Source organism: Triticum aestivum, chromosome 4D, assembly GCF_018294505.1.
Source record: "Triticum aestivum cultivar Chinese Spring chromosome 4D, IWGSC CS RefSeq v2.1, whole genome shotgun sequence".
Taxonomy (NCBI): Eukaryota; Viridiplantae; Streptophyta; class Magnoliopsida; order Poales; family Poaceae; genus Triticum; species Triticum aestivum.
The window spans coordinates 506,178,287-506,190,679 of record NC_057805.1 but is presented as its reverse complement, the minus strand read 5'-3'; the positions used below and the strand labels follow the sequence as shown (position 1 = coordinate 506,190,679).

At 44.7% G+C, this 12,393-nt stretch overlaps 1 protein-coding gene across 1 annotated transcript; it reads left to right on the top strand.

The window, feature by feature from the left end:
• Positions 1-1,870: 1,870 nt before the first annotated feature.
• Positions 1,871-7,150, top strand: LOC123100664 (ABC transporter A family member 7-like). Its single transcript, XM_044522553.1, has 18 exons — positions 1,871-2,056; positions 2,243-2,633; positions 2,721-2,803; positions 2,890-3,034; positions 3,594-3,719; positions 3,797-3,921; positions 4,013-4,171; positions 4,252-4,414; positions 4,495-4,620; positions 4,707-4,790; positions 4,880-5,244; positions 5,356-5,556; positions 5,652-5,761; positions 5,858-5,942; positions 6,109-6,237; positions 6,320-6,425; positions 6,500-6,588; positions 6,688-7,150. The coding sequence occupies exons 1-18, from the start codon at positions 1,982-1,984 to the stop codon at positions 6,985-6,987; spliced, it is 2,862 nt and encodes a 953-aa protein (XP_044378488.1). The 5' UTR covers positions 1,871-1,981; the 3' UTR covers positions 6,988-7,150.
• The last annotated feature ends 5,243 nt before the right edge of the window (positions 7,151-12,393 follow it).

The window sequence follows — 12,393 nt, the reverse complement described above, 5'->3', positions numbered from 1 at the left end:
TCCTTCCATCACAAACTCAGACTATGGTCTTTGAGCCAGCCCGTAACTGAATTAAAGCCGCGTATGCACGTGGACATGATCTTCCTTGATGCGCGGATCATGGTGCTGACTCTCTGAACCGCCTGCAGGCACGACTTGCGATTTGTGTAAACCCATCATAACCATGCGGATTAATTGAAATTAACTATATGGTCGTCAGTCAGCTACTTCTTAGGTCAACTCTACGCAGCCAAGCAACTTCCACACGAAGGATCAAATTCCTCAACTCTTAGTTCAACGAAGATCCATCTTAGCTACTTGCCATCATCTGAAGCAAATTTCGATTCTTTTCTTGGACTAAAAACAGCTAGGAGCTGATTTCGTTGATGTAGAGGGAGTCACAAAAGCAACGGATATTTTTAAAAATAAAGAGTAGAAAAGACATGAGTACCAACTTTTCCGCAACCTCTCGTCACGCCAATGCATCAGCTTTCCCTCTATCTTGTTTGCCAATAGACGCTTCAAAGGGTGAAAAAAAACTTGAAAGGTAGTGCACAAGTCTCTAAAACGTACTTCCTCTGTCCTATAATATAAGTGTTTTTGACACTAATGTGTGTAGTGTAAAAAACGCTCTTATATTTCACTAGTGTCAAAAATGATCTTATATTATGGGATGGAGGGAGTATTAAATTTATGTATAGGGTAGAGCACCACATTACCGTCCTTCACCTTTGGCTTGAATCGGGTGCTTTTCACTCTAAGGCGCGCGGGGGGGGGGGGGGGGGGGGGGGGCTTGGCTTTGCAACGTTCGGGTAACTGCCATGCACGCGTCCGACAACCCTGTCCCACCAAAAGCCCTCTCCCTCGCCCGCGACCTTTCTTGCCCGAAGTGGTAAGCATCACATTCATGCCAGCTTAGAGCGGACCCGACCTCCACTGAAGCCGCATTGAAGCGGCGTGCCGGCCGGGAGCGCCGCTTCTCAGTTCATGCGCCTTTCTCTCCAACTCAAATGACACATGTCCGTCTACCTCCATCCATTAAACATGTGCGGTTGCTGATGAATCTACTTTGGCGCCCGCATGCGAATGACACCCATTTGTCCGCATGCGAACCCCATTAACCACCTCGCCGCTTGGCCTGACACCCGCCCGCTATTTAAATGCCAGGCTCAACAACAACCGCATCCAACCTAGCGCGCTGCCCACGACTTCCGCCGTGAGCGATGGTGGCACCGTGTCCTGCAGGAGGAGAAAGAAGCCCTCTAACTACATGTAGATCTACGGGACGGCGGGGGAATTTTACGACGGCAAGGACGACATCGTGAGCTCCGTGGCGGTCGCAGCCCACCGTCACGACGATGAAGCCGACAAATCCGCGGGCGCTGCCGAGGGAGAGTAGAATATGGAAGGCCACTGGCGCATGGGTCCCACGAAGGCCACTACTCTTCACAAAGGGTCTAGTTGGAATATGTCAAAAATGTAATGTATGTGCCCCAATTTAGATGAAAATCATCCGGTTTTGTGTAAAAATTATCCAAGTTGAATAAAATTAGTTTGGATTGTTTAAATTTGCATCAATTTTTTCCCGTTAAATCTGGTTCAAAATGTCTCTGAAAATTTATGGCTACAGTTGAATGGACGACTCCCGCATTATTAGTGTTCGTGAAGTGTAATTTAGGGACGCAGCTTCGGTGCCTTAAAGGCACCTGCCTTTGCGTCACTGACATGTGGGCCAGCCACCTGTTGGGCCCACATGTCATAGACACACAGGCAGATGCCTTAAGGCACCGAAGATCCGTAATTTAGTGGCCACAGTAGGAGATGCCCTGAACACTCGGTATAAGCGCCGACGACTTTAGCTCCTACAATGACACATCTGGTTTGCATTACACCATGTGCCCATGTTACAGAATTGCACCCGATCTGTGTGAAGCAGACTTGGCGGGAGGCGGAACCCAAGCTCGGAGACAGCCGAGCTCCGCCTTCTCCTCCGTCTCCAGCAATGGACGGCTCGAGGGGCCCCGCCGGCTTCGCCACGCAGGCCAACGCCCTCCTCCGCAAGAACCTCTGCTTCCAGGTCCGTCCACGAGATTCTTCTCTTCGCCCTCTTCTTCTTCTTCTTCTTCCTCTGTTTCTTGTTCTGCTTGCCGTCGTCGATGCGGCTGCGCATCCTTCCATCAATGACAATGCTCCTATCCATGGCAAGAAGAGCAAGACAGACATTTGACCTGCCGTCTTGTTTGCTGCTGCTGCTGTGTTGCAGAAGCGGAACGTGAAGACGAACGTCTGCATCACCGTCTTCCCGATCCTGCTCTGCGTGCTGCTGGTGGTGATGCAGGGCATAATCAACCGCGAGATCGGCAAGCCGGAGTACCGCTGCGGCTGCGCCTGCGTCGACGCGGTCAGGGCCGCCGACGGGAGCTGCCGGAGGACCGAGTGCGGCGTCCAGTACTCCACGCAGGACCAGGTCGCCACCTGCCCGATCCCCAGCCCGCCGCGCTGGCCGGCCGTGCTCCAGCTGCCCCCGGCCGAGTCCAGGGCCGTCGGGACCGCCTCACAGCCGCTCGACGGTTTGCCTGGCCCGGCTTGCCGGGACACCCGCTCTTGCCCCGCCGCGTTCCTCGTCACCGGAGGCAACCGCTCGCTCGCCCAAAGTATGTATATGCTCTCTGCCATGCTACATTAGCTAGCTAGGAGATGACATGTTTGTGCATCTGAATGTTCGTGCTTTCGAACGGCAGGTCTTTCGGGTCAACTCTTCCCTGCTCTGACTTCGCCTTTGAATTTCTCCGACTATCTGCATACACTCTCCAAGATTGTTCCTGTGAGTTTCTTTAAAACCTATTTGCGCAACTAGCTGATTATGCAGTTGTTAATGTATGGATTTTTTTTTGGATCTGTTTGTCTCAGGGCTCTGAAGCGCCGGCGTCGTTTAGACAGTTTTTAGAGCCAAGCTTTACTCCTGGGAATACTCTGTATATTGTTCAACCTCGGTGTAGGTCCAATTTCTCGCAAACAGTTTCAGTCAATGCTGGGCCGAAACCCCTTAAACTCAGTAAGTATAATTCTTCCTTTGTTGAAATCCTCATTGCGTTCACGATGTATTGAGTCGCGTGTTGGTTAAGATGAAGCAAGGAGAAAATCATGAGCATTTGAGGAGAATTGCTACTTTGATTACTACTTCATGTTTGTAAGCTTTAATTTTCTTGACAATAGCATGCTTGACCACATTCATAATATTGGTCCTTCTACAGTGGTAATGTTAGTGTGTGCTTCATCTTCAGCTTTTTTGTTTGACTGTCTTATGTTAATATTAGGAAAGAAGGAACAGATCAGCTGATCAGGTCTCATCAAAATGTTTGGATGGGACTGGAATTTGAACTATTTCATTGAAACAAGAGGATGTACGTTAATATATGTTAGCAGGAAATTTTCCTTCCATTGCTGAAATCCTGGACACTTTCATATTTAGCTATCGAAGTTTTCTTTTTGTGCTTTTGCATTCCGAGAATGTGCAATATACAGGAGACTGTGTTTTTTCATACGTTCTGTGCCCCTGGTATACCTAATGACCTACTAATATTTCCATTCCCAATGTTCTTTTGGATGTCTAGATGTAGACTGCATTCAAGGTTTATCGTTATGGCGTGAAAGCGCATCAGTTATCAATGACGAACTATTTAAGGGTTATAGGCAACAAAGAGAAAGTGGAGGAGGGAAGGCGAATGAGTTTGCTGCAGGTATCCACTGATCTAGTTCAGTGAAGGGTTTGAATTGATTTCTTTTTATTCGGTGTATAATTTGTTCTTCTTCACAGGTTACGACTTCTTGAGTACAAATACAGATAGTCTTGATATTAGTATTTGGTTCAACTCTACATACAACAACAATACCGGAGTTTTTGAAATGGCATTATTACGAGTACCACGCTTGGTTAACATGGTATGTCCTCTTAACTACTGGGTGACTTCATGTTAAGTGAACTTCATTTGTATTTCAGCTATTATTTTGAGGTGTGCTGTTTTTCATATAGGTGTCCGACGCATACATCAAGTTCCTCAGAGGAAGTGGAGCAGAAATGCTGCTTGAATATGTTAAAGATATGCCTAAAGTAGGATCAGAACTTAAACTTGACCTGTCTTCTCTTCTTGGTGCGCTATTCTTCACATGGATCATTGAGCTACTGTTTCCAGTGAGTATGAGGCACAATCTTTTGCAAGGAAGTTCACAAAAATGGATAAAGTGAATGAGTTGGTACAATACTTTTTACAGGTTATACTAACATATCTCGTGTATGAGAAGCAACAAAAGCTGAAAATTATGATGAAGATGCATGGTTTGAAGGCCGGTCCTTACTGGATGATAACTTATACTTACTTCTTTGCTCTATCAGCTCTATATATGATACTATTTGTCACTTTTGGCTCCTTGATAGGTAATTATTTCGAAAATCATCAAGAAATTGCATGTATTTTACATAATTGACTCTCCTTGAAATGGTTTTATTCTGTACAGGTCTGGGTTTCTTTACAACAAATGATTACAGCATTCAGATTGTTTTCTACTTCATCTACATAAATCTGCAGATTGCTCTCGCATTTTTTGCAGCATCGTTCCTTTATTCTGTCAAAATAGCCACAGGTCCGTCACTAAGATTTGTTATATCGAAAGTGAGTAAGTTGTGCTTATAATACATATGTAACTGATTTGAAATTACGGTGCTGCAGTGGTTGGTTACATCTATGTATTTGGTTCTGGTTTACTAGGGGCATTTCTTCTGCGCTTTTTTATCCAGGATAATAGTTTCCCGAGTAAGTTACTTTCTCATTTATGTATGTTTTACAACTAACTAATTTTAGATCAAATGCTTGACAAGTTTTATTGTTCCACATAATTAAAGACGGTTGGATAGTGGTGATGGAGATTATCCCTGGATTTTCACTTTACAGAGGGTTATACGAGCTTGGTCAATATGCATTCACTGGAACTGCAATGGGAACCGATGGTATGACGTGGAGTAGTTTGAGTGACCCTGTCAATGGAATGCGTACTGTATTGATTATCATGGTTGTTGAATGGGCAATACTTCTCCCATTGGCATTTTATTTGGATCAAGTCTCATTACTGGGTGGTGGACTCCGAAAAAGGTTGTTAATCTTGTTGAAATGCTTTAAGAAGCGAGCTGCATCATTCCGGTTGTATAGCTTTGGTCGGTTAGGATCTAAAGTAATAGTTGAAATGGAGAACCCCGACGCGACTCAGGAAGTAAGTTATATACTCCCTTGCGTATTTCTGAAAGATACCTATTCATTCTTTATAGAAGAAGACCCTGACAGCATATGTGTTTATTGATAATCCATTTGTTATTATGTTCAGAGAGAGGCCGTTGAGCAGCTTCTGCTGGAACCCAATGCAAATTATGCTATTATATGTGATAACCTAAAGAAGGTTTACCATGGAAGGGATGGAAATCCTGACAAGCTTGCAGTTCGTGGGTTGTCTCTTGCCCTCCCGAAAGGCCAATGTTTTGGAATGCTTGGCCCGAATGGGGCTGGGAAAACATCCTTCATTAGTATGGTATGGTGGCAAGAAATATAGTACATTTCATTTTTCGACAAAGTTAACCAACATATTCATTCCTTGCGGATATATTTTCAATTTTTCCTCCACAGATGATTGGGCTCGTTCCACCTACGTCTGGCACTGCTTATGTCCATGGAATGGATATACGTACTGATATGAACGAAATATACACATATATGGGTGTCTGCCCACAACATGAGTAGGGCCTTTTTCTTAAATTAATCTGATGTTTTTGTTGTTGTATAGCTGTCCTGCACACTATGCTGCCCGAATGCTAATGCTTTGTTAAATATAGCTTACTTTGGGAAACATTGACGGGAAAAGAGCATCTGTTGTTTTATGGAAGACTAAAAAATCTTAAAGGCGCTGAATTGCTGAAGGTATAGTTCTGCAATTTTTGTATGTTTGCACCAGTATCTATTATTGTTTACCTGATTGTGAAACACGGTGTTATATGTGCACTGGTTCTGCCATTTAGCAACAGTTCAGATCATAATATGCATGAATGGATCAGTATTTGAAATGTAAAATATTTTGTGCTGTCAGGCAACTGATGATTCTCTGAAGAGTGTTAACCTATTCCGTGGTGGTGTCGGTGATAAGCAAGTGGGGAAGTACAGTGGGGGCATGAAACGGAGGCTTAGTGTCGCAATCTCCTTAATTGGAGACCCCAAGGTACTGACCTGATTGCTGTTATGTTTTGATCTAGAAAATATTATGGAACCTTCAACTGATATTTGCATACACATAATTTTAGGTTGTCTTCATGGATGAGCCGAGCACTGGACTAGATCCAGCATCAAGAAATAGCCTGTGGAGTGTTGTGAAGGAAGCGAAGAAAAACCGTGCCATCATTCTTACAAGTATTCTATTTCCCTAATCTTCTCTTGATTGCTTCCATAGATACATTGTGAATTATCATGTCTGTTTTTGACAGCACATTCAATGGAAGAGGCAGAGGTACTATGTGATAGACTCAGTATTTTTGTTGACGGTGGTTTCCAATGCATTGGAAATCCAAAAGAGGTAAATTACTTATTCACTTATATGGCACACATCAGTACATTTTTTGTACAGTCCTACTTTATTGAACATTTACCAATTTTTTCGCTCCAATGTTCTCAGCTAAAAGCAAGATATGGGGGTACCTATGTGCTCACAATCACAACATCTCCGGAACATGAGCAGGAGGTTGAACAGTTGGTTCACCGTTTGTCGCCAAATGCAAACAGGATATATCACATATCTGGAACACAGAAATTTGAGCTCCCAAAACTGGAGGTGAAGATAGCAAGCGTTTTCCATGAAGTCGAGACTGCAAAGTGCCGTTTTAGCATTCACGCTTGGGGCCTCGCTGACACCACCTTGGAAGATGTCTTCATCAAGGTTGCCCAGGGAGCACAAGCCTTTGGTGTGAATGCTTAACTAGTATATCTGATTTATAGGCTATTGTTCTTTCCATTTGTGATAAACATATGGTGTATATTTATTCTTTGAACTCGCTGTAACTTTTGTTTATTATAAATGCTTGAGTTGTAAATTAGTATTGTAAAGTTGTATATCTCAAATTGACTTCAGATTTTGCAAATACAATGTACCATATCTTATATCTCAAATTGACTTGTGAACTAAAAAACCACTTGATTTTAAACCCTGAACTATTGGAACAATCAATTTATCTGTGGTTTCACAGGTGCTTTTGGTTGAGGTCTTGCAACATTTTTTTTAGAAACAGGCACAAGAAGTGCCCGGCTTTGAATTAACAAAGCCATCAACCGGCCAGGGATTACACAAGGCCAAAAAGAAGTAGTCGGCCGAAAGATACATGGAGTTGATAAAGCAGCTTACAAGGCAACACAGACAGCAAGCTAAGGAAAACAAAGAGAACGAACATCTTGCAAATGTGGATGTCCGCAACAATCAAACACGTAAAATGACTGAACAGAAGCTGCATCCATGATCAGCCGACGGTCACGAAAAGACGGTGTTGACACTAATCCACCGAGATGAGGGAGCACAACTCCTTTCTCTAATTCCGAAGAGGGACCCTACCCTCTCGTCCGGACTCAAAGGATGCTGAACTGTTAGTAAGAAGAGGAGCTCACCCAAGGCTAGGCAAGCAGCTGGTTACAAGACCACTTGGAGACAACAGGGGACAAAACGTGGAGGCACGCGGCACAGTGATGCACCATGGTGACCGTGCGGGGTCGCATGCTACACCACAGCCAAATGCCAGTGAGATAGCTTGTAGACACTGGATCTAACGTCCTGTGGTGTGAAGCTATGGGCTGACGAATGGGGATGGAACGGAATGCATAGGTGTTGGAATATTGTAGGCGGTTCTACCTACGAAACAACTTCAATACATCCTAGCCTCAATCTCTTTTAAATTCCAACCCCCTCCACTAATTACTATAGATGGTTTCAACTTTGCAACCGCCTCGACCACATAAATCACCACTGTTGCTATATTATTATATCCGGCTTTGTAACTTTGGGACATAGCTGCTTCTGGGGCCGTTTCTAATGCCCGTTTTTCTACTAGTGAAGGTTTTGGGGGGTGTCTCTGTCCGATCGATCTACACTATTGATATACATCCACGACTTCAACTACTTCCTCGATCTCCCCACCACTGCTTTTCTTGACAAGCTCGACACCTTGAACAAGAAGGCTGATGAAGCCTCTATGTTGTCGCAACTTTGTCTTTTCCTATCGAAGGGGATGATATGTTCATCCCTTACTGTTTCATATGTTAGCCGTACTTGTTGTTATCATATATTTGCCTATTCCATGCTTAATTAGTACGTGCTCATATGATTAACTATCAGTATGAGATTAATATTGTTGGCAATGTCATCATGATTTATTTATGGATCAAAATAAAAAATTGCTATATTCAACAAATGCATCATTACTTGAATTTTTTACATCATATTAAAGTAATGCATTGGGGTTACATTAGCTCCGCCTCCGCACCTGTTTGTGCATGTACACCTTGGGCAACACCGACATTCGCTTCAGCATTTGTTCCTCTACCCATCTAGCCTAATGGAGGTGTCGGGTGTCGATAATAGAAAGAATATGATATTCATCATTTGGTCGTGCCAACCAATCAAAGTACAAAGAATTTGATTTATATACTTATTCATGTTGAACTTCATTCATTGTTGACGACATGGATCGAGAAGTTTTTTTTCTCAGCATGGCGCTGAGTGATCGACGATTGAACCTCGGTGGCCGGGAGGTGATAATCGTTTATGACCTGGTTGATCACGGGGTTGGCATTGTTCTTGACAGAATTGCAGAAGAAGGTTGATCGGTGCCGCACTCTGGTGGTTGTGGCTGGGGATTTTGATCTTATTAGGCATTAGATAGACAAGGGCTCATCGAGTGTCGATTTCTCCCGTATGGCGGTTGTTAAAAGATTGCATTGCGGAGATGGCGCCACGTGAGATAGCCCGTGTAGGGACTAGGTTCACAAGGACTAATAAGCACCCAAATCCCATCCGGAGTATGTTGGATCGGGTCCTAGTGTCCGTCCAGTGGGAGGTCATGTTCCCACTATGTTCGCTCAAAGTGGTCACATGGATTGGCTCCTACCTCCCCCCTTGCTTTTCTCCTCAGGGGAGGTGGCTCTTCATAGGATGGCAGTTCGCCAATTAGTACGAGGATGTGGGGCCAACCTGGGTGCCGAGCTACAGGCCGGGAAGGGGCCCTCATGGACCATATTAAGTCGCTGGATGTGATTGCCGATAGTGCTGGTCTCTCTGTCGATGAGTTGATGTTGCGCTATAACCTGGAAGCCTCCCTTATGGTTGTCTTCAAGGGTGAGGAGCTATTTTGGCAACGTAGACGGGTCAGAATTGGCTCTTGAAAGGGGGACGCTAATACTACCTAATTCCAAGCCATAACTAATGTACGACAACCGAAGTGCTCCATCCCTTGTTTATGGGATCGAGAGGTGCTGCTCGAACACCCTAATGAGTTTAGTTCCCACACTTATTCCTTTTAGGTGGGGTTTTTGTGACAGATGACTTTTGGCCAACTGAGGCCAGTGCCTTCGACTTTGAGAATAGGAAGCTGACACACCCATTCCTTCCGGAGAAGGTCGGCAGCGGGATCATGGCCATGAAGGCGAGCCCTGCTCCTAGGCCAAATGGCCCGCCGATGGCCTTCTTTTAGAAGTTTTGGCCTCGGTTTCAGCCGGTTATCATGCAGATATTCCATGAATTCTACATTGGGGAACTTGACATGGCGGGCTTGAACTTTGGTGTCATTACCCTTATCCCCAAAATAGTTGGGGCAATGGATATCCAACAATTTAGGCATATCACGGTGATTAATTCATGTGCTTGAGCGTAATTTTGCGAAGGTTTGTGCAACACATCTGGCATCTATTGTGGAGCGTCTGCACACCCCTTCCAATCTGTGTTCCTGAAGGGTCGCCGCATCCATGATGGGATCTTGGTGTTGCGGAACGCAGTAATTTCAAAAAAATTCCTACGATCACGCAAGATCTATGTGATGCATAGCAACGAGCGGGAGAGTGTTGTCCACGTACCCTCGTAGACCGTAAGCGGAAGCGTCAAGTGACGCGGTTGATGTAGTCAAACGTCTTCGCGATCCAACTGATCAAGTACCAAAAGCACAGCACCTCCGCGATCTGCACACATTCAGCTCGGTGATGTCCCTCGTACTCTTGATCCAGTTGAGGCCGAGGGAGAGTTCCGTCAGCACGACGGCGTGGTGACGGTGATGATGAAGTTACCGGCGCAGGGCTTCGCCTAAGCACTACGGCGATATGATCGAGGTGTGTAACTATGGAGGGGGGCACCGCACACGGCTAAGAGAAACTTTGTTGTGCCTTTGGGGTGTCCCTTGCCCACGTATATAAAGGAGGGAGGAGGAGGAGGCCGGCCCTAGAGGGGGCGCGCCAAGTGTGGGGAGTCCTTCTAGGACTCCCAAGTCCTAGTAGGATTCCACTTTTCCTTTCCGGAGTAGGAGAGAAGAAAGAGGGAAAGAGAGAGGGAGTAGGAAAGGGCAAGGGGGGCGCCGCCCCCTTTCCCCTAGTCCAATTCGGACCCGGAGGGGGGGGGGCGCCTCCTTCCCTTTGGCCTGCCTCCTTTATTCCCGTATGGCCCAATAAGGCCCAATACTTCTCCCGGCGAATTCCCGTAACTTTGCGGTACTCCGAAAAATACCCGAATCACTCGGAACCTTTCCGATGTCCGAATATAGCCTTCCAATATATTGATCTTTACCTCTCGACCATTTCGAGACTCCTCGTCATGTCCCCGATCTCATCCGGGACTCCGAACAAACTTCGGTCATCAAATCACATAACTCATAATACAAATCGTCATCGAACGTTAAGCGTGCGGACCCTATGGGTTCGAGAACTATGTAGACATGACCGAGACACATCTGCAGTCAATAACCAATAGCGGAACCTGGATGCTCATATTGGCTCCTACATATTCTACGAAGATCTTTATCGGTCAAACCGCATAACAACATACGTTGTTCCTTTTGTCATTGGTATGTTACTTGCCCGAGATTCGATCGTCGGTATAACCATACATAGTTCAATCTCGTTACCGGCAAGTCTCTTTACTCGTTCCGTAATGCATCATCCTGCAACTAACTCATTAGTCACATTGCTTGCAAGGCTTATAGTGATGTGCATTACCGAGAGGGCCCAGAGATACCTATCCGACAATCGGAGTGACACATCCTAACCTTGATCTATGCCAACTCAACAAACATCATCGGAGACACCTGTAGAGCATCTTTATAATCACCCAGTTACGTTGTGACGTTTGATAGCACACAAAGTGTTCCTCTGGTAGTCGGGAGTTGCATAATCTCATAGTCATAGGAACATGTATAAGTCATGTAGAAAGCAGTAGCAATGAAACTGTAACGATCATAATGCTAAGCTAACGAATGGGTCTTGTCCATCACATCATTCTCCTAATGATGTGATCCCGTTCATCAAATGACAACACATGTCTATGGCTAGGAAACTTAACCATATTTGATTAATGAGCTAGTCAAGTAGAGGCATACTAGGGACATTATGTTTGTCTATGTATTCACACATGTACTAAGTTTCCGGTTAATACAATTCTAGCATGAATAATAAACATTTATCATGATATAAGGAAATATAAATAACAACTTTATTATTGCCTCTAGGGCATATTTCCTTCAGTCTCCCACTTGCACTAGAGTCAATAATCTAGTTCACATCGCCATGTGATTTAACACCAATACTTCACATCGTCATGTGATTTAACACTCTATAGTTCACATCGCCATGTGCCAATACCCAAAGGGTTTACTAGTCAATAATCTAGTTCACATCGCCATGTGATTAACACCCAAAGAGTACTAAGGTGTGATCATGTTTTGCTTGTGAGAGAGATTTAGTCAATGGGTCTGCCACATTCATATCCGTATGTATTTTGCAAATTTCTATGTCTACAATGCTCTGCACGGAGCTACTCTAGCTAATTGCTCCCACTTTCAATATGTATCCAGATCGAGACTTAGAGTCATCCAGATCGGTGTCAAAGCTTGCATCGAGGTACTTTACGACGAACTCTTTATCACCTCCATAACCGAGAAATATTTCCTTAGTCCTCTAAGGATAATTTTGACCAATGTCCAGTGATTTACTCCTAGATCACTATTCTACTCCCTTGCCAAACTCAAGGCAGGGTATACAATAGGCCTGGTACATAGCATGGCATACTTTATAGAACCTATGGCTGAGGCATAGGGAATGACTTTCATTATCTCTCTATCTTCTGCCGTGGTCGGGCTTT